The sequence below is a fragment of the Cyprinus carpio genome, chromosome A9 (genome assembly GCF_018340385.1).
Source record: "Cyprinus carpio isolate SPL01 chromosome A9, ASM1834038v1, whole genome shotgun sequence".
Lineage (NCBI taxonomy): Eukaryota > Metazoa > Chordata > Actinopteri > Cypriniformes > Cyprinidae > Cyprinus > Cyprinus carpio.
The window spans coordinates 17,001,523-17,028,230 of record NC_056580.1 but is presented as its reverse complement, the minus strand read 5'-3'; the positions used below and the strand labels follow the sequence as shown (position 1 = coordinate 17,028,230).

Sequence of the window (26,708 nt, the reverse complement as noted above, 5' to 3'; positions counted from 1 at the left end):
CATTATTAACAACATTAACTACCAGTTTTTCAAGTTTGTTCCAAAAAGTTTATATATAAAGTAGGATTCATTTAAAAGGAATTTGTTTTGCAGAGAAATCACGTTATATGGTATTTTCCTAATAAAACAAATAATTGCATTGTCTCGTTCTTTACATTGCAAAATATCATTCTGAAAATAAATGTCCATCAGTAAGTACAATGATCAAACAAATGAAAAATTGTTTCTTTTCATTTCCTATTTAGATTGCATAAATGTAGCTCTGACACATAAAGAAAAACGTTTATTAATACAACTTACTTTACTGCACTAATCGCAATGAACCAATCACTGTCCTGTGATTTCAAATAATTGCTGGAAATTTTCAGGTACATTTTTGAAATGAATATACATATTTTATTGTAGGGGAGAATGGGGTGATTTGAGCCTGCAGCGAAGTTTAGCCACCCCTTGTTTTTATACAACCTTAAACAAAATCGGTGATATGACCACACATGTTTGAATATTTAAGCATTTTACTCACTCTGTGATGGAGGGGGTCCATGGAATACTTGGTAAACACATTTAGGTTCAAAAACTGTTTTGGTTTTTTTGGTGTTTAAAGTGATTTTTGTATGTTCAAGGAAAAGTCCTGGGGTAAGTTGAGCCAGTGGCTCACCCCTTCTTATGATTATAAAGTATTATTTTACGGTAATTCTACATTATATTTCAATAATTTTACACCAAACATGATTTTTATTGTCTGTTTTGAACTTGATTTTATTCTTTAAATTCAGATTTTGTTCTGTAAATTCACTTCAGATCTAACCAATGTAACCACTGACATCTTCAATCTTTTCCTCTCAATGATTACAGACCCTGTCTGTTTCAAGTCCACCACTATCATCCCTGTCCCAAAAAAAAAACACAGGGCTCTCACAGCGGTTCTCATGAAGTGTTTTGAGAGTCTCATGCTCTGCATCCAGGACTAATAGATCAACAGAGGATGCCATTTCATTTGCCCTTCACAAAATCCTAACTCACCTGGAAAATAAAGACAGCTATGCCAGACTGCTTTTCATTGATTACATTTCGTCATTCAATCATCATCCCCTCCAAACTCATAAACAAGCTGTACTGTGTAACTGGATACTGAGCTTCCTCACCAGTAGACCTCAACATGTCCACCTCGGAAAACACTCCTCCAGCACTATCATATTGAACACAGGCACTCCTCAGGGTTGTGTATTTAGAGTCAGCCCAATGCAGTACACTCTTTTCACTCATGACTGTGTTGCTACACAACATCATCATAAAATTCGCAGATGACACCACAGTCATTGGCCTTATCACAAACAATGATGAGACCGCATACAGGAAAGAAGTGTCTGAACTGGTCACATAGTGTGAGGCTAACAATCTCACACTGAACATCAGCAAGACCAAGGAGATGGTTGTGGACATGAGGAGGAGTGAACGTGTCTATCAGCCTCTGCTGATCAGAGATGCTGAGGTTGAGAGAGTGGGCAGCTATAAGTTCCTTGGTGCACGCATCTGTGAGGACCTCAAATGGACAGTAAACACAAAGAAACTAGTAAGTAAGGCCAATCAAAGAATGTACTTCCTGAGGAGGCTAAGGAAATTTGGCATGTCATCACAGATTCTCCATAACTTCTACAGAAGCACTGTGAAGAGAGTGTTAACTTGCTGCATTGCTGTATGGTTTGGCAACAGCACAACAGAGGATAGAAAGGCTATACAGAGGGTGATAAATCTGGTCCGGAAAATCACAGGGACTGATCTCTCCTCACTGCAGGACATATACAAAAAAAGGATCTGCAAATGGGCTTGCAACATCAGAACATCCAGACTCCAGAACCCTTTATACCCTCAGGCCATAAGACTGATAAGTAGTCAAAACCCACTGCCACTTCCACCTGTATCAGGTGGAATAAATTTAGCATGTTTAATGGCACTCTGCACTTTACCTGCTGGACCTTCATACACTCATAACGCATCTGACTGACAATTTAAACACTAGTCTTTACACTGACACTTTATCACCACTTGACACTTTACAATTTGTCAATTTATTGCTACTTGCACTGCACATTTATACTGTGAAGATTTTTTTATTCACAGTTGTTTGTTCTAATTAGCATACAGGTTCTCTTTTTCTTTTCTTTCTCTTTCATCACTTTCTTTTTTTAAGCTATTATTATTTATATTTTTACTTCACTGTATATTCTATATTTTTACGTACTTTGTATTGCCCGTGTAAGTTATATTTGTTCCCATTCTACCCTGTCATTCTCGAGAGGAGTAAACAAAGTAAGAATTTCATTGTACTCTAGTACATATGACAATAAAGTTCTTGAATCTTACATTTTAAATAGGCCTTGTTTATGAAAATTGGCCACGGAAATTTTTGTGAAATTGTATTTCCCTGCAACATTTATGAGTGGGATGTTGAGTGTACTATTAGCCCATTTCTGTAAGGTCAGGTGCAGTCTGTTTTTTATTTTTTATTTTATTTTATTTTTAATTCTTCAATTTGAACTTTTTGTACTGAATTTTTTTAACAGTTTAAAAAGCGCCTTCAGAATTGAGCCACAGGTGAGGAAACTCTCTGAATGAACAGCCACAAGGCTCACACATTTTAAGAAGTAATTTTTATATATGATATAGCATGAGGTGAAAATGTTAAGTGTAACTTCAGCATAATCAGGGGCACGGTTTAACTCCATGTGGCTCAATTTACCTTCTGCCTAGGCTCAATTACCCTCACTGGCTGAACTCACCTCGCTCTCCCCTACATATGAAATGTCTTTAATCAAGATTTAAGATTTGAATGCGGCTTAAAGCGCCCCCTTGAGGACGACACGTGTGATCCATAAGGTGTACAGTATGCGGTGATACACCACTTCTGTAGTAGGCAGACCCTATGGAGGTAAATCAGTAAGTAATATGAGTAGGCAGACCCGTTCAAATCAATGGCACAAAAGTCTCAGCCAAGAGATGAACAGACAACACCAATTAAAACAGCAGCAAATAAGTGTAGGCTGTGATCAGAGTTTTAATCCATCCAGATGTAATAAATACAAACTATTTCACGGATATAAGCCTGCGAACAAAGCGGATTACACAATCGTGCTGAAGGAATTTATTGGCAAACTAATAAAGGACACGACTCTGGCCATCTGCGGCTCATGCAAAACTCTGTTATTGCGGTACGGGCGCGTGTCCAAAGACGCAGAACGAATTAAAATGCTCAGTGAGGATATGTAGAAGAAGACCAGAGTGAGAGAAACGGTGTGCGATTTCAATTCCCACACTAGAAGTGAAGAGACGGCGAGAAGTGATGGACACAGCAGCATATGATGATGATGATGATGATGATGTCGTGCATCCTTCTCCTCACTACAGTCCACTGACAGCACTGCTGCTAGGGTATCCGACAATACTGTACAAAAGTCGCTGTCAGTATACGTTATTTAGATATGGAGGATAATACACAGTAAAATGTTGAATATTTTTTGGACAAACTCTTGCCAGAGGCCAGATATATGCAAGCAAACTATATGAAATTAATTAGGATTGTGATATATATATATATATATATATATATATATTATATATATATATATATATATATATATATATTCTGCTATGTAATAAAATTCTAGTCTAAAAATTACTTGCCTACTATGTTTAAAATAGTAAATAAACAATAGGCTAGGTATAACGTCTCCATGTCATGTGACCAGATTGGATATGAGTGCAGTCTAGTTATCACTGTGGAAATAAATAGAGTTATTTTGGGTTCAGTTTCGGCTGTGTTCGGAATAGCACACTTTGCCATTCTAAAGTTCCTGCGTTAAGTATGTGTATTGTGAGTCAATATGGGACATGGGAAGTGGGGCCGCTGATTTTTTTTTTTTTTTTTTTTTTTTTTACAATAAATTAGTTTGTATTGTGACTAGATGTTTATAATGAGCTGTTAATTTATTCCAGGAGAAACTCAAAACTGCATCAAAACATTCACAAAAGTGAAACTAAGAACATATGAGAAGTTTCTACAGACTTTGCTTCAAACTACAAAAAAAAGGTCAAAAGGTCAGAATTAAACTATGTTTGTGGGTTATTTAAGTATATTTAACTTATTTCTCAATGCAAAAGTAGCCATTTCCTGTCAATGTGTAAGATATCTGATTCATTAGCTGCTATAGGTAGGCTAAATAACTAAACGGTCTGTCATCCATTTTTCCTTTATCTTTTATTACAATGTATATTTTTAAAACAGGGACACTAATCTGACTGTACTGCTCAGTAAATTGAAAAAAAAAAAGACTTACAAACCAACATGAAAAAAAATTGTGATGAAATTCTGGATCACGATCCTGCCTTAAAAATAAATCAATATGATATTTTTGCCATATTGCCCTCCCCTAAATAGAAGTTTTAATTGCACCACAAACCAGTGTGTTTCTGATTACTATAATAAATAATGTTATCATAATAATGTGAAATAGTTTGCAGTGTCAGGCAGCATAAATAACTGTTTTTGTACGGCTAATTGGAAGGGGTAATTCAAGTTAAAAATGGCTGCACACACACTTGCAATTAAAAATATGTGGATAGCCTGTAGTGTTACCAACTGTAGTTTTATGTATTTGTCTGAAATGTATTTTGTATCAGTTTCAGGCTCAGCACATAAAGAGGCAGATTAAGGAGGAGTTTCTACGTGTTGAAGAGTCAGTAGGGTTATCTAAACTGTGGAAGGAAGAACAGCAGAAGAGTCAGACAGTGAATGAGAATAACAGAGATTTCCTCTCTTTCAGACACTATCAGAGCCACAGAGAAGGAGATGCAAGCTGAAGATGCTTTATTCCTACATGTATAATTAATATAATAATAATTATTTACTTACAGCAGATTCAGTATACTGGAGACAAATGCAAAAAAAACTGTTTTTGAAAATGAATTTAAGTTTTGTTGTATAATCTGTATTTTTTTACAGAACTATGATGCCACTTTGAAAAGGTTTGTATCCTCTGCTCATCTTACCTGTAAAAATGACTGTAATAGAGTCCAATTAATGGTGAAATTGTTTGTGTCTATAAAGGTTATGAATTGATTTCCAGTTTCAATAACTTAAAATAAATAGAGAATTGTTTTGGTTGCATTTTTTGCAGCTATTTGCTAACGTTGACCTGTTTTAAAGCCTTTTTTCAGTCAAGTGACTAAAATGTGAGAATGGTCTATGTGCAGTCAAAACAAGAACCATTCATTTTGAATATTCATCTCCTCACTGAAAAAAAAAATGTACACATGTATATAGTAGTATATAGTAGTTTCACATTAACATCCTTAGATTAAAAGGTACGAAGCAGGGTTGTTATTATTATAATTAAATAAAACCATAAAAAACAAGCATTCTTGTTACTTGAGATGAACTATAAAAAGTATATTTCAGTTAGTTGATAGATATATACATATAGATATATTTAAAAGAAACTTACTAAAATGGCAAAAACAACAAAATTACTAAAATTATGAAACGAAAATGGAAAAATATAAAAACTATAGAAATATTAATAAAAACTGTAATAGTATCTTAATGATAAAATAACACTGGGACAAAGCCTCGACTTTGGTTTATTTAGTTGGGTATTGTGTTAATAACTAAACTTCAGTTCCCATTGACAGCAAGGTCAGTCCACATTACCGCATGCGCGCTATCCAAGGACCGCCCTCTTGGACCGGATGTAATCACGTGACTGACATGTAACGCGACCAATCACAGTTCGCTGTTAAAACTACAGTTCGTTTTTAGGGGCGGGTAAATCTGAAATCGATGATCATAATAATGGCACAGGAGTCTCCGCGAAATATTGTACAGACCAAACCGAAGAAAGTGGAAAATGACTGTTTGCTCTGTGGTAGGGAATTCTATCCATCCAAATGTAACAAGCACCGACTGTTTCACGGCCACAAGTCTGAAAACAAAGCGGATCATGCGGTCGTGCTGGAGGAATTAGTTGGCAAACTTCAGGACACGACTCTGGCCATCTGCAGCATATGCAGAACTCTGTTACTGAGGTACGACCGCGTGTCCAAAGATGCAGAACGAATAAAATGGCTTATTAAAGATACGTGGAGGAAGGTGAGAGAGAAACGATGTGCGGAGTCAACACCTTCACTGGAGGTGAAGAAGAGACGACGAGAAGTGATGGACGCAGAAGCAGATGATGATGAAAAAAACACCGCATCCTCCTCACTACAGTCCACAGACTGCGCTGCTGCTAAGGTCAGTTAGTTCTGTACCTGAGCTCTCGAGACACTACCGACAATAATGAATCAGATTTTAGGCCAAAACACTATCCCTCGAATGCTCTTGACTATGTTTTAAAATCCGACGCCAATAACCTCTTAAATCGAATAAAACTTAAATCCAGTATTTAAGTGACTGTTTTTTTCTCAGAAGGTCATGATGAGGTCACGAATCGCACTGAACCAGTTCTAGAGTCTCGATTCGTTCATTCGATTCATCGTTTGGAGTGAATCGATTATTTAAGCGGTTGAGCAGAAAGTTACCTTAATAACCAAGTGAAAGAAATATTAAGAAAGAACGCATGCTGGACATAATAATACAAAATGTATAGTATTACTGTGCAAAATGTGCAAAAAAAAATTTATCTGAATCAAGTACGTTTTATTTCTTAGATGTACAGGATCTGGTATTTTTATATTAACCCATTGTGTTGATTTATTCCAGGAGAAACTCAAAACTGCATTAAAACCTTTGCAGCTGAAGTTGAGAATATTTCAGGAGTTTCAAAAGACTTCGCTTCAAACTGCAGAACATATTAAGGTAAGTTTTTTTTTTTTTAAGCTTAAATGTGGTGACATTGTAAAATGTGTGTGTGTGTGTGTGTGTGTGTGTATATATTTATAGAATATAGACATGTTAGTTTCCAGTTTCAGGCTCAATACACAGAGGGACGGATCAAGGAGGAGTTTGTGAAACTTCGCCAGAGTTTGTGTAATGAAGAGGCAGCCAGGAAAAAAGCTCTGAGAGAGGAAGAAGAGCAAAAGAGCCAGATACTGAGGAATAAGATTGAGAAGATGAGCAAAGAGATGTATTCTCTTTCTGCCACAATCACAGCTATAGAGGAGGAGATGAAAGCTGAAGATGCTTTATTCCTACAAGTATAAATCGTGTTTTTGTTTTTTTTTATAGAAATTAAATTACAGCATTTTTATTATCATGGATTTGAATACAAAGATGACATTTTCAAAAATTCTCATTTAGATTTGCTGCATAACTTGCATTTCTCTTCTTTTACAGAACTATGATGCCACTTTGAAAAGGTTTGTATGGTTTCTCCTCTGTTGTTCTGAACTCAAACCACAGCATCGCTGATTACTGAGTGTTTTTCCAGAGTTTCCCAGTGTAAACCGCCGGATCCGGAGAACATTTCTGGAGTTCTGATCAATGTGCCAAAACACCTGAGCAACCTGAAGTTTACTGTGTTGCAGAAGATGCTGGAAACTGCTGATAACAGTGAGTAAAGAACACAACAATGAATTCAGCTCCATCATAAGATGAATATGTTTTATTTCATGTGTATGTGTCTCTCTCTTCAGCTTCCGTGACCTTTGACCCCAACACTGCTCATTGTAATCTCATCCTGTCTGATGACCTGACCAGTGTGAGGTACAGCGATGAGGAACAGACACTTCCTGAAAATCCAGAGCGATTCGACATGTTTGCATGTGTTCTGGGCTCAGAGGGTTTTGACTCTGGCTCTCACTGCTGGGACGTTGAAGTCGGAGACAGTACAGGCTGGTTCCTCGGAGTGATGACCGAATCTGCTCAGAGGAGGAATAAAATATTCTCAAGGAGTGGAATCTGGCTGGTGGGTCATTTCTGTGGTGAATATAAAGCACATGAATCACCACAATCACCGACTCCCCTCCCTGTGAAAGAGAAACTGCAGAGGATCAGAGTTCAGCTGGACTGGGACAGTGGAACGCTGTCATTCTCTGACCCTCTTACTGACACACACATACACTCTTTTACACACACATTCACTGAAAGATTATTTCCATTTTTTGGTGTTGGCTGTAACATTTCTCCTCTGCTCATTTTACCTGTAAATTCTTCAGTAAAAAACAACTCACTGTAGATTAAATTATTAACCTTAACACCCAGTTGTCTTCATTTAGTAATCTTTGACTCTGCTCTGCTGATTGTGTTTAGTCATTTATAATAAATAAATAAATAAACATTCTCATTAACCTTTTGATGCTGAGTCTATTAAAAGGCATTTATATGTTTAAAGGGATAGATACCCCAAAAATACAATTCTGTCATCATTTAGTCACCCTTTGTTTCAAACCTGTACAAATTTCTCTTTTTTTTAATCTTTGTATTTATATGAAGAAAAAAAAATCCATAATGTTGCCTATTCATAAGTTACATGTCTCCTTCATGCTAAGCAATTCAAATTTTACCTCTGATTAGATTGACAATGACAAAGTGACTCTTTTTAGTCATTTGTGATTACTGGATTGCTCTCACAGCAGTTGTTATTGGCAACTAAAACTATTAATAACCTTAATTATTGTTGGTAATTATGCTGATATAAAATGTCAATTTTATATTAAATCTTGAACTTAAAAATGAAATAATAAAAAAAAAACTATTAGAAATGTTGTCTTGGCAGCTAATTAAAATGTTTATGTACTTAAAGTACTAAAACTAAAAAAAGAAGGCTATATAGAAATATTAAAAAAGTCATAAAAATGACAAAAGCAAATAAAATTTGTAAAATTTAATTGAAAACTGCACATGTAAAAGCTCATTTAAAAGATGAATAAATAATATAATAAATAAAAAATATGAAACATTTTCAAACTTGGCAAATTATTTTATTAATTTATTCATCCAGACTTTCAATGAGTGGGAACCCTGAATAATCAACCCCTTTTGAATTGCAAATTGTATTTATTTTGCATTTTCAGAATTACTATTACTTTACCATTTACATAATCGCTGATTAACATGCTAGTTTCAAGCTATTAAACGTTACACGTTACACATGAAAGTCTGTCTCCTTGGTCCTAATGCCTCAAAGATTTTTCCCTCCTGTCTTTCCATCTCTTTCCACTATCAAACTCACTTCGTCTCAGCGGAGATCTGCAGTACAGGGGTGCTGATTTCACTGGACTGGTAACTGCTGGTGACTTTAAGCAGGCAGCTGAGGAGCATGTCTTTGGCCCGTGCCGTCTCCATGTTCTGCTCACGGCTCAGCTGGAGAGTCATCTGATCCAGACTGGTCTGCAGTAGCTCAGATGCCATGACGGGCCTGGTCACCAGGGGGCCCTCAGTCAGGTACTGCTTGTACAGCTCCAAAAGCTTCTGTTCCAGGTAGCTGTTGAGCTGTGAATTAGAGAGGGGCTGGTTGAACTGCAGAAGAGAGGGACGCTCGCGCCCACTTTCTTCCCTCCAGCGCCTCGAACTCCTGTACTCGTGGACCAGAGGAGGCAGGAGGGAGGGGGAGGGAACATCTCCAGACAGAAGGAAGGGTCCGGGCTGGGGGTCCTGATTGAGATTGCCCTGTACATCCCCTGCACAGGGGCTGAGCGGCAGCACCTGGCCACCAGCAATATGTAAATCGCTGTAATGCTGGCAGATGCTGTGGCAGCATGAAGGCACCAAAAAGGCCTCTGCTTCTGGGGTGTCTGCAAGCCTGGGAATATCCACACCTATGGCCAGTTGCCGTCCTGCCTCAGGGTCCGTGGGGGAAGGATGGGCATTGCTCTGCTGGGTCTTTGTCCGGGTTGTATTTTCTAGAGATGAGTGGACAGAGCTTTGTGCTGAGAGGGGGCAGCTTGGCAAAGACGATGATGGCACTGTGACCGTGCAGCATGGAGGGGGATTTACACACTCAAGTTCAGCTTCAAACACCAAACTCCACAGCTTACCTTCACACAACATCTGCAGTACACAAACACAGAAGTTAAATCAGTTAAACTCAGATGACCTAGTATTCAAAAGTTTAAGGACAGAAAAGAAAAAGAAATACAGTTTGTGCAAGGATACATTATATGAATCAAAAGTGACAGTAAAGACTTTACAGAAATAACATTACAGAAATTTCTATTTCATATAAATGTTGTTCTATAGAATCCAGGGAAAATGCATCACAGTTTCCACACAATTAAAAAGAGCAGCAAGAAAACTTTTTCTTAAGAATTTTAGAATGATTTCTGAAGGATGATGTGAAGTCTGGAGTAACTGATGCTGAAAATTCAGCTTTGCTACCACAGTAATTAAAATTATTATAAATTGTAAAAAAATATTTATAATAATATAAAACTCTTTTTAAAGATAAATACACAGTTGGTGGGCCGCATGAAATCACAAGGCTGTATGTGGCCCATGGGCAAAAATAACCTTGCTTAGTCCATCTCACATTACCCCAAGAATATAAAGTAATCCAAGACATTTTTGCATCTTCCACAATTTACTGTGATTGTCATTACCCAATACATCAGACCAATTAAGAAGACTAGAATCCAGCTAGAATGTGTAAGACAAAAGGAGGATTACGGTACATAGATAGACTGACAGTTCCCTAAAGCTTACCTTTTATTCTACTGAAGAATTTCTGATTGTTGATCTCTGGTGAATCTGTGCAGATGCTGTCTCTTTCTCTGAGCCTCCGCTGATTTTAAGCACTGCTGTAATGGTTTTTATTTCACTGTAAGTGAAAGTTATGCAATAGTTGTTCAGTTTTATGCTCCACTGAGGGAGGAAGTGAAAGTATTACGAAATTCTGTCTTCCATGTAAATTTAGAACCATATTTATGTGCATTTATAAATGCCAGTTCTCATGATCCAAGCTTATTATATTCATTACAATAGACTTAAATGAGCTGTTCAATTTGTATAATGTGCTATTATCCACCAACAGGTTAAGAGTATTTCCACACACCTCAGACCAGCACACCTCCTTTGCTGTTTCCCCTAGATTTCCTGTTTTTGTAAGAGGAGGTTGTTAGTAATTTCCATAATGGAGAGACTTTAAGTACATAAAACATAAATGTGGTGAATAAAAGGACTTTCTGTGCTAATAGGAGATGGACCATGGTCCTATTCTGGGTATTGATTGGCACATGTATTGGTTGTATTCTGTAATTCTTTTTCTCTCTCACGCTACTTCAAGCAGATGTTATATTTGGCAGTTTCATTAGAATGAAAAAATGTCTCTATAGACTGCATATTTCCTCTAATACCAACGTTTGCACCTGCAGCTTTTCGGAATCTTATGTGAGTCTATATTTCCCCAATGAAACCAAATAATCCAATTCAAATGTAATTTAACTACTGACATGTAGACTGAACACACGTCTATGTAGCGCTGGTTAATCGGCTAATGGGTTGGTGACAAAATGCTGCATCACCTACATTCATTATTCATGTGATGATCTGTCTATCTTAGGTAAAAATAAAGATTACCTGATGAACCAACAAGTGTACAAGCACATATACACACATTATGCTTTCTCACAATGTTCTCATAGTATGCACAAGAAGAATGTATACACTAGTTTTCAGAGTTTATTTTTTTTGTAAATAATCAAAACAAGAAAATAAGATTGCTCTTTTGAAGCAACAAAGACAGTTTGCATTTGAGGATCCTTAGATCCTTCAATACACACAAGAAATAAACTCCCTTAATGGTGACCACACAGCTCCCAGAGTCCACCCAATACCCCACCAAAAACTTTAGCTGTCCCATCATAGTGCTTCTATAGCTCAAATGTCCTGAGACCCAATTTATTACTTTTAAGTTCTGATAATATATCGGAGACATAATTTATAAATTAAATACAATACATGGTAGTACTGTCATTTTTATTATTTTGTTTTTTATTTTTTGTAGAGTAAAAAAACAATAAAGTTATTCTATAATATGTTTCCATCATACTGTTAAACCTAAAAGCATCACAGAACATAACACTATACTGTTAATTTCAATGTATTAAAATGTATTAATTTATGATGGTTTTAAATTAGTAACAACTATTGTTGAATTTTTATAGGCCTATTATTTTCACATTTAGCTTGGTATTAAAAAAAAAAAAATTTTATATTGAGTTGTTAAATGTTTCCAAATGTGAGTTAAACACAAGTCTATTTTCCAACTTTTAACTATATATTCAGTTACATATAGTAACTGTTAAATAATGTTCAGAATTATAGGCTATTTAGCAAGAAAGTAAATAGAATATAACAGCGAACTGTTATTTAGGATATATTTTATCCAAGGCGATTTATGGTTTACCTGAAGCATCCTGAAGGTGCACACACATTCTGATTAATTTATTTTTATGCATACGAAACCGTATATAATGTTATGTAACATATGCATCATAGGTCTAACTGTGATATCCAGCAGATGCATGTAGCCTAATATGTCTACTGTTGGTTCATTATTCATGTGTTAGTGTAGAGTTACAAGCGCACCGTCGCCATGACTGCGTTAGAAACTTACCATGACTTCTTTCATAAAGATAAGCAATGATCATCGCCTATGATGAGCCCTTAACGCGTTTGGCTCAAAAACAACTGTTCAGCACCATGGACAAAGTCAACCAACAAAACTCCATCTTGGCTCTGGATTTCATCAACATATAAAGTAAGTTTTAGCGCATGGAGCAACGCGGAGAGGGATATGGAGAAGCAGAACAGGCTGACTATAAAAGTTATTATATAGATTTAAAGGTTACTAAATAAGCTAAGTAATTTATTTGACATTTTTAACGTTTTTCTTAATGACTTACGATATCAAGTGTCTTGATCAAGGACACAATGGTGATAGAACCCTCGTGGGGTTTGAACAAACATCCTTTGACATATCAGCCCAGATATTTAGCCACTAAACTACAACACCCAGACACCGACTGTGATGTTTAAGAAAATCAACGCAGCTTTCCGTCCGAACCATCTTGGACCTCGCTCCCGGGACAGGTTCAGGCCCAATGAGGACTACCACAGCGCGTGCACTGTGAAACTGGTCCGGAGCACGTCTATGCTCGTGGTCGGGGAGAGCAGACGCGCCCCGCAGGACACCACGCTGAAGCGGAGCGTGAGCGCCGTGAGCGTCGAGTCCAGCACGGCCCTGTATTACTACCAGAGCCGAGAGGACCGAGTATGGCTCTATTCCCAGGACCAGAACTGCTTAGAGTACTTACAGGAACTGGTGGCGATCAGGCGTCAGTACACTAAGAGCATCAATGACCTCAAGAACAGCGAACGTAAAGAGACCACGTCCCGCAAGAAGAAGCCCGCACCCCGGCCACCGCAAAACAGAGCTGCACAGGTGAGAGGCAACAAGGCAAGGTTTGCATGTTTAAACCTAATAGAAGAAATTGAGAACATTATTAGGGCAAGGTAAAGCAAGTTGTGCCAATTTGTCTACTTTCAACCGAAATAGTAGTTTGTTGAGACAAGAGTTAGTGAGTTAATAGTGAGAATTGGACTTTAAAATAAAGTGTGACCAAAGAAAGAGTCAAATCTTGATATTAAAAATGGGAAAATATGAAATGTTGTTCTCTTTTTGCAGTTCACTAAACTATATTTGGCTGTTTTAGGTTCTTTAGTTTAGTGGGGAAAATCCTTGATAATTTTTTAAAGAAGGATTGCATGACCAGGCTATTAATTTTTAAGAGGTACAACAGTTTTAGTTTTGTGATTTATCAGTTCTAAAACCAGTAAAAAAAAAGTCAAAGGAACCTATGCTAATGAAATTAGTTTGAATAAGCAATGCAACTAAAAGTATGCATAATACATACATCATCTTAATTTAAAGACTTCAAGGCCTGAACCTTCTGCTCCACCAATCCCAAATGAGGAAGACACACTCCAGTTCTTTGATGCAGTCATTGCAAGCTGTGACCCAGAGCCCTGTCGAAAACCACATATTGATAATGGGCATGCAGATGTGGACTTCATAGGTGAGTGTGGAGCTTATTACTTAAAGGGGTCATATGATGAGTTATCTGTTCTCTTTGGAGTGTTACAATCTCTTGGTTCATAAAGAAGATCTGTAAAGTTGCAAAGACTAAAGTCTCAAATCCAAAGAGATATTCTTTATAAAATTAAGAGTCAACCACGCCCTCCTAAAACGTCTCGTTTAAACACGTCCCCACGTCTACGTCACAATGTGGAAAGATTTGCATAACGCTGCCCAAATGTTCACGCAAAGAAAGAAGGCAAAACTTTAATTCTCATAGTTGCCGCAGCCATGATGTGGAGACGCTGTGTTTTTCATTGTGAAAGCGAAACTACTTTGTTTTGCCTTCCAAAAGAGGACACAACTAGAAATCAGAGGTTAATTTGTATTTACAACACTATTCCAGAACAGTCCAACCCAAATATTCAGATGTGTGCAGTGCATTTTATGAAGGATGAGGACTGTTTCCTGAACCTGTAGCCTGCAATCAATGCATCTGTGGCACAAAGGCTGTTTCTATAAAGTTGGGCAGTTCCAACTTTGCAAGGACAGTCTGGTGTTTCTGACTCACAGCCTGTAAGTACGTTTTTTTATATTTAAAGAATTTGCCACTGATGATTCAAACACAAGTTTTAAGGCAGTAGAGTAGGTTTGTTGTTTGTTTCTCTGATCACAAATACAGACATGGTTTTATGTTTACGCAGCGCGATACGCAATGCAACACGTAAAAAGACAGTATAAGTCATTATAATAAGTAATTATGTCACCACTGGATGCAACAAATGCCTCGTTTGTAATGGGTTTTATTGTTTTTGTCTCATCGTGCCAGGAGACAGCATGACAATATGTTAAGGGGCGTAACATTTCCGTCACACACTTAAGGCATTCGGCCAATCACAATGCACTGGATAGCTGGCCAATCAGCGTACACCTCGCTTTTCAGAACGATGAGCCTTGTAAAAATTGACGCGTTTCAGAAAGGCAGGGCATAGAGGAGCAACAATAATGTACATTATATGGAAAATATAAATAATGTTTTTTTTTAACCTTAAACCGCATAAACACATTGCCTTACACCAAATACACCAAATAATGTTCTTTTTAGCAGCATCATATGACCCCTTTAAGCCTATCTTTACATTCAAACTCTAGTGAACTCTAAAGACTGCATGGAAGATGCAATTGTAGGATGTTGCACATGTGTACATCTTAATGGAAAGAATGGTCAACTAGATGTATTTAGTTTTTTCCCCTTCATGGTTCAGTCATCATTTTTTTATTGTTTATGTCTGTTTCTCTCCATCCTCCCAATTGAAATGTTTGTTTAGTGGCTACTAGTACCAGCGAACATGACCTTCACTCTAACTGGGTACTTCGGGACCCTCGTCGAATCTCCATGATGGAGTCGCAGCCCAAGAATTCAGATATCAGTCACGGGCAGGCAGCCCAGCGGAAGGGGGACATGGGAAGCACAGGTAGCAGGAGACGTCTGCAACGAAACCCAATCCACCTGCCGAAAGTGGTGGAGAGTGCCTTTCAGACTCTGCGCTTCAAACCCAAGCTCAAGAAGAAAGACTAGCCGCTTAAGCAACACTGTTTAATTCCACTGTTTGTGCCCAGATGACAACTAAAAGTTCACAGTTGTGCGAACAAGAAGTTGGACCTGGAAGAAAGAATAAGGAATAGTCTGAATCACCACAGAAGATGTGAGCTCTGTGATGTTATGTCAATGCTTACTCACTGCCCAAGCTTCATAAATTATCCACAGCAGATCCGAATCTTTTTGTCAGCAGCTCTCGATAACAAACGCTTAAGGCAATTAACAGAGCATAACCACTGAACAATCATCCTGTGCACTGATTCCAGCAACAAGAATTTCCTTATCACAATAACGCAGATCCGAGAATCACCTATCAGGTGAAACAGTCAGATATTCAGACAGGGATCAGACATATAAGTGATGCAAAACACATCAAGGCCAAGGGGCTAGCTATTAACTGCCTAGTTATGATAGGTGAGTCTTAATTAACCAAATCCAAAACTAACACCTGCATTTTGCATTTGTTAAGTGTAATACAGTAAAACTTTGAGGATACTTACTATAGCATTATGATATCCCTGGTACTAGGTGCCTTAGTGTGTAGATTTATACAATCTTTGATGATTTGTGATTATCTGTAAGAATACCAGTAAGCAAGAAAAGAGTGCTCAATTGTGTTAACTACTTCAGCTACTGTTCAAGTGATGTATTTCTACTTTTTTAGGTTTTCTTTAAGCATTAAAACCTATAAAGAGGAACTAGATGCATGTGTTTGAATCCAGAGCTAAAAAGGGCTGGTTTCTTTTTTTGAAAAAAGGAAGCAGGAATTGGGTATTACCCTTTCAAACTATAAAAACTAAAATCACAATAACAACAGGTGCAATAAGTCTTTAGCAGCAAATAATAGTGGATAAAGTTGAAATGAACTACATGTTTTACATACACATCATAAAACAATGAAGAATGTGTTATAAAAGTTTGGGGTCAGTATCATATATATATATATAATAAGAAATTAATGCTTTAATTCAGCAAGGATGCATTAAGTTCACCAAAAGTGATTGATTGTTTTTAATTAAGTATTGTATATTAAAGGGATACTCCACCCCAAAATGAAAATTGTGTCATTAATCACTTACCCCCATGTCGTTCCAAACCCGTAAAAGCTCAGTTCGTCTTCAGAACACAATTTAAGATATTTTGGATGAAAACCTGGAGGCTTGAGACTGTCCCATAGACTGCCAAATAAATAACAGTGTCAAGGTCCATGAAAGGTATGAAAGTCGTCTTCAGAATACTCCATCTGCCATCAGACGTGCAATCAGAGGTGTATGAAGTGACGGGAACACTTTTTGTAAGCGAGGAAAACAAAAATAATGACTTTATTCAATAATTCCTTTGTTTGGAACGACATGGGGGTAAGTGATTAATGAAAAAATTTTCATTTTGGGGTGGAGTAACCCTTTAAGCACAGCAAATTATGAGTGGCAAATAAAGCAAACAGTAGCGCAAAAATTATTTTCTAATACCTTTATTAGCAATATGTTTGACACTCACACAAACACTCACTCACTCAGTTATTCTCTTGTTTGACTTTAGGGCTGAAGAACGCCGACAAGCACTTCATGCCAGATTTGTCTACTTTGGCAAGACTCTTCTGAGCTGCAGTCATCTTCTTTGGTGGCTAAGATAACATAGAACATATTTTAAATATTAGAATTATCAAAACTCTAGTACAGTAGCTAAAAATAAGCAGGAAAAGTACATTTAAAACCAATAATACTTGAAGCATGAACTGCTGAATGATTTTTTTAGGCATAGACAGAGAGAAAAAGACAGTTCTGCTGTAGCATGTAATGCCATTTCTTCCAATGCCTGTATCATAAATCCCATCACCACTGTGTTTGTGATTCTAACTCACTTTTCGTGCAAAATCAGCACTGTTGAACTTGGTGTAGTCTTCCCCGGCCTCTACCGGTTTATCTGACAGTTTCCGTTTCTACAGAATGCAAGACAGCAGTCACAAAAACTAAGTCCAGCAAAAGATCTTTTTGAATTTAAGTGAACTGCTACACCAATCCTCTAAATGCATTCAGAAACAAAGCATTTATTATGCTTCTTGAAACAATGACAAGCTGCTTGAGTTAAAGGAGAAATAGAAATCAGAAAGCATTAAGGCATAAAATCAAGTAAAGCAAGGACAGACATAATTTAACTATTAACATGCAAGCATGGCAGTAACATGCAAATGACACACTGGTATTTCAAGCCAAAAGATTTACCTTAGAAGGCGGCTCTGTCTCTTTAGGACTGGATATCTCTGGCAATTGTAACATAAGACCAAAAATGTTATACCTACATAAATCTGACTATACAAATAACATGGTATAATGTAAATGACAGTCTGGGAATGTAGTGGTCGACTGATATGTATTTTTTTGATGGCTGATGCCATCATCTTAAAGAGCAGGGTGTTCTTTGGCCACTATAAAGCTGATAAATATGATATCACACGATGTAAAGGTACTCTATATAACTAGTGCTCTAGCAGTTCATAACCAAAACTGCATGTCATTATGTTAATTTTGAACAAAAAAAAGTTACACGGTATAGCACTATTTGTGAAGTGATGTGAATGATCAGTGTAGGTATACATACTGCAGATGCTTGAGGAGATCCTTGCTCAGGTCTTCACTGATGTACTCTGATATGAGACCATGTGCGTAACGCAAGTAGTCCTCTAAAAAAAAAATAAAAAAATGACAAAAACAATAACATCAGCAAATAATGCATACAAACATATTCTTCCCCAATTATTCATCCTTTTTACCTTCGGTGGCATCTTCCTGTTTCACTCTGACAAACGTGCTGGATTTCACTCCTCCACCCACAGATATGTTGCTCTTTTTAAGTGTCCTTACTGTGCGTTGGACCTAAAAGACATTTTTCAAAATATTTTTAAATGCAGCTTAAAACACTCATTATTGAAATAATTGATGCTTCTTATACAGGTTAAAAATTGTATAAACCTTTTTCTTGAGCCACTCCAAGGTCTTCTCCTGGTTATATCTGTGAAACTTTAAACCACCTACCACTGAAAAAGAGAATTCAATTTTTATATATTGGACACAAAATTTGGACATCACACTGTATCTGTAATGAATTTGGCTCTATATGTTCCTACAAACTCAAATACACACCTTTCTCGTCAGCCACATGATGAAGGGAATCCAATCCATGTTTGCAAAGCAGAAGTCTTGTGCATCCAGTGTAATCCTCATCCACCACCATCTGCTCCACCGGCTGGAACTTTCCCTGTAGGAAGAGTGCCTTCATTACAGCTCATGTAAATGGCTTTTATTATAATATTTGCATTCTGAATTAATTGTTTACCTCGGAGGTGGTACTGCTAATGTATGGCAACAGCAGAAATAAAGGATCAATGGGAGTCACATACAGCAGTCTACCATCTAAAGACACAGAAACAAAAGTGAACAATTAGTTCACCTTATCAGCAACTTACTAGATGATTAATAAAACGGAGCATCAAAAAAATCAATGATCCATAATCATATCAAATGGATAGTTCATGTTCTGTAAGGAAAGCTTACCTCTTTGCACCGTCTGTCCAATAAACCAAGACCGAAAGTCTTCAGAAAAAGCTTTTACTTCATAAACAGTGACATCGCCACGGCCAAACAGGTACAGTGAAGAACTTCCTGCACTCATTAATAAAGGCAGAACTGCCAGTCACTTTCAGTTTATTTAGATAGACATCACCACTAAATACAGTTGTGCATCACATCTAAACTGTCAGCTGCGGTTAATTAAATTGGTATAGTAACACCTGTAGCAGGATTCTTTAGTTTGATGAAGGACGGATCCCCCTCCTCTTCAGACTTGCCTGTGTCCAGTGCTGAATCTGAAAGTGAAGGGGGGAAGGGGGAAAAAAAACACAAAATCAAATTACATTATTTTTTTATTTTTTTAAAGAAAACAGAATATCACAGAGATTTAGGTGGACTTAAAAAGTATAATGACCCTAAAGTTTGAATTAATAATGCATACTTAAACATTTGTCATAATTACAAAGTCTCAGTAAAATCAGGTGCGCACTAAAGACTGTATATAATGTTTCTGCAAGTACACGTGTGTAACATGCAACACAATAAACTTGTAAATGTAAGGTACCTGGAGCAATGACAACCCAGCTGTCTTTGTCGGTGTGCACAGAGCGTTTCTTTTTAGTAGTCATTTCAAGGACTGGCCTAACGTTAAACTGTATCCACCGGTTGCCTGATGATGATCATATAAGAACGCAAGACTTGCGACTGCGAGTAACCCGGAGGCTCTGCCTGCAAAAAAAAAAAAAAAAGGGCGGCAAATATTTGTGTACAGTACAAATAAGAGTGTGAAATTCGAAGTGACGTTTTATTCTGATACTACTTTAAGCAGTAATAACTTTTTTTTACTAGTAAGTTAAAAAAAAAAAAAACATCAGATCCAAAGTCTCTAATAAATGTGAAGAGAGAACAGTATCTGATATGAAAACGCGTATACAGACACCCCTCTCTCAAAATGGTACAGTCTCCCAGCATTTCTTAAAGACACAGTAGCACATTTATGTTTGACAACAAAGTACAGCTGAAGATTTTATCTCAGTATTTTTCAGTGTTTCGTAATTATTTTGCATGATATGATATTTATTTAAAAGTCAGCTCATCTGGTTGGCGCACAATTACCTATTTACAATCTATGTAATCTGTTGGTAAACTGTCACTGACTAAAAATATAGGCCTAATTATAGTTTGCCGAGAAACAAAACACAAATATATATACATATATATATATATATATATATATATATATATATATATATATATATAAATATATATATGAATCATTGTGGAAAGTGGAAATATTTTTGTATACATTATTTAAACGCAGGTTACGTTGTTGGAACAATTTCATTGTGGAAAGTGGAAATATTTTTGTATACATTATTTAAACGCAGGTTACGTTGTGGGGCATAAGGGACATGTCTCAACAACTGGTCACCAATAGACAACAATTTAATCAACGAATTTCAGCACAGAAAGATCAATCACGAAACATGGCCTCCTCTATACAACATTGATGTTTCTAACAGTGACCGCTAGATGGCGCCCGCGTCTTGAAAATGCAGAAAGTTACGCCCTTCGGCAGAACTGTTGTTTACTGTCTGCGTGAAAGTTCTAGACACGTTCTAAACCATCATAATAATCTAATTCTTACATCAGTCAGAATGAAAGAAGTTTTTTTTGGCACGAAAGATTATAAAAATCAAAGCATTTAAACATAATTCAAAGCATTTAAATTCAATAATCTACAAGAAATAGGCTATGACGCGGGAAATGCCTAGGCCTACATAAAATTCTTAAGTAAGATAAAGTACAAGACCAAATGCCATAAAAATGGCATGAACAGCATAGAAGGTAAAGCAGTAGCCTAGCCCTATTTGTTAAACAGTGTATGTTGACTGCAATAGAGAATCTATAGATGCATTACAGTCACTCTTTCCTTATTTTGTCTGTTTTCAGGATCTTACAACAACTTCACTGTTGTCGCTGAGTCTGTATAGGCTGCATGGTCAGACTGTGTGTCAGGTTGACATGCCTGATGATTCCCTCTGTCTTTATCGCTCACTTTGTCTCTCATATTGTGTGAGGGGGAAAATGTGTCGTTTTGCACTTGTGTCACTCATTAAGACAACTACCCGAGACATGTCTTGACACAGTCTGTGCGTGTGCATTCATGTGCTGCTGATTGAGAATCAGGGACCCCCTGTTCTGCTATAAGTCTGAGGTATTCAGGTCAACCAAGGTCTGCTGAGCAAGGACATGGTGGAGGGGGAGAGGGGCTCCAGGACATCCCAGCTGTACAAGAAATTAACCATCGAAGAGAAGAGAAGTTACATCATAATTTCGGTTGTCATATGTCACGATTCCACAATTTTCTAAACAAAAACCATCAAAGTTTAGATTTTTTAATCTATTTTAAATTTTATTCATATCACATGAATTCTAAAAACATTTAGAAATATTATTAACATGTCTTTTCCATCACTCATGTACCAATCTGTCTATAAGAAACTCTAAGTAATAGCCTAGTTACAAGGTACATTGCACCCCAATAGTAAACCAATACTGAGTAACTCCATAAGAGTCGTAAGAGACAGACAGAATGAAATCTGGTTGAAGAAAAAAAAACGTGGCACAACTTCAGTGACATTTTCAGCTCAGGCTTGTCATACATCTGGCATGTTGCTCTGTTTTATAAACTGGTTAATGGAACATTTCAGATTAACGATTCATATTTTGCATCTGGGCCACCTCCTCCCACACACATGCAAAAGTAGCAAACACACCTTGCACATTAAACATGGTCCCGTAACACTGCTGGAAAGAAAATAGTGTAATTTTACAGGGGTTTGGTTTGTAGTTTTACTTTTGCACACACACAGGAGCGAAGTAGCCCGTGGTTGACAGGGTTAAAAACAGGGTTGACTCGTGTAATCTTACTATCGCTCATCAGATTAAAGTCACGCGCTGACTTGTTAGAATGTTTGGATTATATACTGTCAGTTTTCCATCTCAATTCATAGTAGGAGGGGCAACATACAGAGATGCATTGCTTAAATTGATCACAATTTGACGGTTTTCATTTTCGACGAACACGAAGGGAATATCTGTTTTGGAGTCACAGGTCTTTCACCACAGAAGTCTGAAGACTCAAACCGAGCGTACTCTGATAGATCTATCACATGACTTGTGGAGACAGGACATTTGTTTTGACTAATTGGTCGTAAAAACGAAATAAAAATCTCTTAGTTTTCGCTATTATAATAGCTACGAGCTAGGCTTATATTTTCAAAAGGATAAGAAGCCCAAACGTGAAGGTAGGAAGTAATATCGCAAGCTTGATGAAACAGCATCCATGTATTTTGTGTTTTCTTGCCAAAGTCAAAATCTTATTGTATGATAGCAAACTGATTGTTGCAAAACTGTGGAACGGTGTGCCATTTTACACAATGTAGCCTATTTAAATCACATAATCTGCGTTTTTAAATAAGCAGCATTACTAGCCTATATGGCTGTGATGATTAATTTATGTAGCCTATTTTCATACACGGAAACTATTGGTGAGACGTGTTAATTTTCACATTTGAAAACTACAACAGGAAATGAAAGCATACGAAATTCGTTAGTCATTCGAACAGGGAGCGTGTTAAGTTAATGAATTCATTAGTCGAAAGAGTGAATTCGTTACTCTACATTTTCATTTGTTCTGCAGCAGCTTGAAATCCGAGGGTTATGCATTTTTATTTAGCAGAACGACCATATTATTGCTTTAAACTTCTCTTTTGCAGTTTTTTCCTATTTACTAACGTATCAAGTCGTTGTACAATACCAGCAGATTGATTGATTGTGTTTGGAATGGATCAAGATGATTTGATTTATCACTAAGAGAGTGTTAATCTTAACGAAAACAGGTAAATATCTGACTGCTTCACTGGTAAAACCGCACAAATATTAATTGTATTGCCCTACATTGCTTAGATCATTTTAATTTTATTAGATTATATAGCTATTTTGCTGGATTCCTGTTTATATTTTTAACTTAATTCTAAAATCACCTACAATAACGTGGTGATAATCGTTAGCCTGTATTTGCACATTTGAGAGTGAGTAGAGGAAGGTTGGAAAATGCTGAAAACCTCACCTCAGCTGTGTCAACAGGCCGTGTGTTTTCCCTCTTATAAATAGCCCCACTTTCAAATTAACTTCCTAAACGCCACGTGCCATCCAAAATAAAACTATTCAAATAAAATATTCATATTGTAGGCAACATTTAGCATAAATCAATTGTACAATCCCTTGTTATTTAACCAGCAGCTGGATTACTCCAGACCTAACTTTCGAAGTCACAGTTTTGCATACCCATAAAGGTAATGATTGGAAAAATAAAAAATACTCAAAGGTGCAAAAGTGCTTATTTGCCTTAGGGACTGAGTGCAAAAAACGTGTAAACCTTAATATGAACCATGTTAAACTTTTTAAACCATAATAAGTTTAAAGGCGAAATTGTTGAAACAGAAAACACGTGCTTAAGCAGTTGTGCTTACTGTATAACGCTCGTGCCATGCATCCTAACCAAAGTGAGGTTTAGCATGATGATATTTGACAGGCTTTAGTTGCTCTAATGCAGTTGAACACACCAAACAGCAGCCAATATCAGAAGCCAGCTGTTTCAAATCACAGTGAGTTCTTTCTTTATACTATATTTTCCATAAAACACAAATATACTCTCAAATATGCTTATGCAGGTGTACTGCAAAGAAAGAAAGACATTTAGAGCAACTTCAAACTTTGAAATCAAACAATGTTTTTTTTTATTAGCTTATGATTTTTTTTGTTATCACGTATCAGTAGGCTATGAAGAAAATCTCGGATCTGCTCACAATGAAAGTTTCTTACCTCTACCATAATTTAAACAAAATATCTCACATTGGAAGGAGACTTAGCAATACATAAGATGAGTCATCTGTGAACGCGCACTTGAGCGGATCATAGTAAAGCACTTGGCATCTCTCGCGCAGCTGAGGGTAAAGCCTGGTTCGCGCGCCATGCTGTGGAACTCCGGTCTTGTGTCGTCGAGATCAGGATTGTGTGCAGTTATGACACGCGACTTGGTCGCTGCTCTGTAGCACGTGACCTAATCTGATCCAGTGTGGGTCGTAGGGTTTGAGTCTTGATTAACTAAGGTCGAGCGCTGGCGCTTGGTCTTTTTTTTTTCTTCCTCTCGCGCAGCACTACCGCTCCGCCTCCTCAACGCGCAACTTTGACGCTGTGCATAAATACTGGAACAAAAGAACTTCCTCGATACCTTGTGAAACGGCAGTAAATAAGCTGAAACTGTTATGCGAACTTAAATTAACATGCAAACGTGCCAGGAAAGGTATTTATTAGAACACCTCCCTAGAGTCAAATGATATCTTCATACACATCCTCAATGTTTTCCCCCAGCGCTTTGGGTAAGTGCCATTCATATTGACTTTGATGTAGCTCCTGATCTCTTCGCAGTGTAAATGGGCATTACTGTTTTAGTTTTTTTTTTTTTAGCATTTTGTTAGGAAATATACTTTTGTAGACCAAGAAAAAATAAATAAAAAAAAATAAATTTTTTTTTGTTGAAACAACAGGAGTGGCAACAGTCGACCTCGTACTATCGGCGTCGAACTGTTGTTGAAAAGTTTTTGACTCTTAACTGGATCGCGGTCTTCACTTCATGTTGTTAATTTTCTAAAAAGTTGTTAAATTATAACATTCCGTGAATCAAGGAAGTTGTAAATTGAAAGACACCGTATGAAATCTAAAAACAACAACAACAAAATCTCCCTGTCAAAAGTTCAGCAACAATTGCTATGCATAAGTTGTTACCGGCTGTCTTCGAGATACGCCGTGTTATTATAAAGTGTCTAACAGGTTTGGTTTAGAACCGTATTAAACTACTCAGTTATTGTTTGTGTTGTGCATAAATGATTGCAGGAGGTCCATAACGTGTACAACGAGTTTTCGTGAGTAGCCTTTTGTCGTGTTGATCTTCTCATGCAGCGAACAAAGAAGCGCGTAGCAAAGGCTCGGCACCCGAGAGCCCGTGGAAAGTAAGCACCCTGTTTACAATAATAACACTAGCTTCATGACGTCGCAAGACTGACAGAGCACTGCGCCAATGGCGTGCCACGGTTGCTTCGGCAAGAGTGACGTCATCAGAGGACTGCCATCGAGGGGCGGGACATCCGTGACGCGATTGTCTGGACTTGCCTGCAGTGCGCTTTGTTATTACTTTCCCCGCTGAAAAAATATACAAAAACTGTCATGGATCAAAACACGAAGCATGTCCTTTCAGCATTTTTAAAGCATAAAGAAAATAATATATTTCTTTACAATTACAGGTTAATGAATGATCTGTAGTGGTTAATAAATAAACAAACAATTAAACAATTAAAGAAAAGGTTACACGATTTTAATGAATAGAATACAAAGTGATTTTATTAATAAGTCTAGAGGGGAACGAATGAAAAGAAAGGAGAAGACTGAGTCTTAACTGTGTGACTGATGAGAATTTTAATGTTGTAGTTGTTGATACTGTTCAGATGTTTAGTCACCTATTGTGATGGTGGGAGGAAAATAATACAGTTTATAGTATCTTATGACATGCTTCAACTCTTACAATGAGGTTTTGTTGCAGTTCGAAGTGGCCTTGAGTTTGAACTAACATGGATAGCCTAAATTTGTGTATGCACAACAAAACACTTTTTCAATAGGCTTAGCAAAACCAAGGGATTTGTTAGGCTATATGGTTAATCGATCAGAGCAATAATAATGGCCAGTCAAGTTCAGTATATATCCAGCATTAAAGTCTAGATCCAGAAATGTTCTAATAAAGTTAAACTTACTAAGTGGCATGCAAAGGAGTAGGCATAACATTGACCATAAAGGTCTTCACTTTAAAAGAAGTTCATTAGGTGTAGGCTACACATATTTAGTTGTAGCATTCTAGTCATCCATGGTGGATAAGTATAGAACAGTTTGTTCTTTTACTACAGACACACTTCCTGTTCTCTATCTTCAAATAAAATGAGTCAGTTCCTTTTCCCCGTGTGGACATCCATTTACAACACAATACACTTAAACACACGTTTATTTGTGTTGACTTGTGTATAAACACCCAAGATATTTCATGCTTATCTATGCCAGCAGTGTCATATGAGTTCATGTGGGCGTGTCTAAAAATAAGAAATGTGCATGATGCAATGATGCCACCCAATTATTATAACTAAAAGGTGGGCAGTTTATGACTGTATAATAAAGGCACCATGCTTTCTTTAGCAAAAACACTAGATAACATTTGTCGTGGTTTGTATAGTTGCGGCTAATGCCTGCAAAATTGGGCTGAGGTTTAGAAAGCAATTTAGTCACATAGCCACCAGATACTCGGTTGCTGGTCAAACAGCCACAAAGCGGTGCCAAATTTTACAAGTCATTATCCGAATGATGCAGTCGCCAGTAATCAGAAAGGGGCGGATTTGACAGATGGAGCGCAGTTTCTTTCTTCTC

General features: G+C 37.1%; 4 protein-coding genes across 5 annotated transcripts; 2 read left to right on the top strand and 2 right to left on the bottom strand.

Moving 5' to 3' along the window:
- The first annotated feature begins 5,787 nt into the window (after window positions 1–5,787).
- Window positions 5,788–8,196, top strand: LOC109107195 (E3 ubiquitin-protein ligase TRIM39-like). Its single transcript, XM_019120461.2, has 6 exons — window positions 5,788–6,289; window positions 6,758–6,853; window positions 6,961–7,191; window positions 7,331–7,353; window positions 7,425–7,546; window positions 7,630–8,196. The coding sequence occupies exons 1-6, from the start codon at window positions 5,837–5,839 to the stop codon at window positions 8,169–8,171; spliced, it is 1,467 nt and encodes a 488-aa protein (XP_018976006.1). The 5' UTR covers window positions 5,788–5,836; the 3' UTR covers window positions 8,172–8,196.
- Window positions 8,197–8,894: 698 nt separating this feature from the next.
- Window positions 8,895–12,499, bottom strand: LOC109107197 (TLR adapter interacting with SLC15A4 on the lysosome-like). The gene is made up of 3 exons (XM_019120466.2): window positions 10,986–12,499; window positions 10,637–10,751; window positions 8,895–9,985 (listed from the first exon to the last, which is right to left on the bottom strand). The coding sequence occupies exon 3, from the start codon at window positions 9,983–9,985 to the stop codon at window positions 9,164–9,166; it is 822 nt and encodes a 273-aa protein (XP_018976011.1). The 5' UTR covers window positions 10,637–10,751; window positions 10,986–12,499; the 3' UTR covers window positions 8,895–9,163.
- A 19-nt stretch (window positions 12,500–12,518) lies between these two features.
- On the top strand, window positions 12,519–16,201 carry LOC109107627 (uncharacterized protein C13orf42-like). Its single transcript, XM_019120873.2, has 3 exons — window positions 12,519–13,376; window positions 13,866–14,010; window positions 15,338–16,201. Exons 1-3 carry the CDS (start codon window positions 12,963–12,965, stop codon window positions 15,586–15,588), a joined length of 810 nt encoding a protein of 269 aa, XP_018976418.1. The 5' UTR covers window positions 12,519–12,962; the 3' UTR covers window positions 15,589–16,201.
- Window positions 16,202–17,064: 863 nt separating this feature from the next.
- LOC109107189 (ribonuclease H2 subunit B-like) lies at window positions 17,065–20,113 on the bottom strand. Of its 2 annotated transcripts, XM_042763812.1 has the most exons (11): window positions 19,741–20,110; window positions 19,397–19,471; window positions 19,161–19,268; window positions 18,943–19,019; window positions 18,750–18,864; window positions 18,579–18,643; window positions 18,380–18,482; window positions 18,207–18,289; window positions 17,832–17,876; window positions 17,471–17,548; window positions 17,065–17,233 (listed from the first exon to the last, which is right to left on the bottom strand). In XM_042763812.1, the coding sequence occupies exons 1-11, from the start codon at window positions 19,802–19,804 to the stop codon at window positions 17,123–17,125; spliced, it is 924 nt and encodes a 307-aa protein (XP_042619746.1). In that variant the 5' UTR covers window positions 19,805–20,110; the 3' UTR covers window positions 17,065–17,122. The 2 variants fall into 2 exon arrangements, with proteins under 2 accessions (XP_042619746.1, XP_042619747.1); XM_042763813.1 differs by lacking the exon at window positions 17,471–17,548 and having other exon boundaries at window positions 19,741–20,113.
- Between the last annotated feature and the right edge of the window lie 6,595 nt (window positions 20,114–26,708).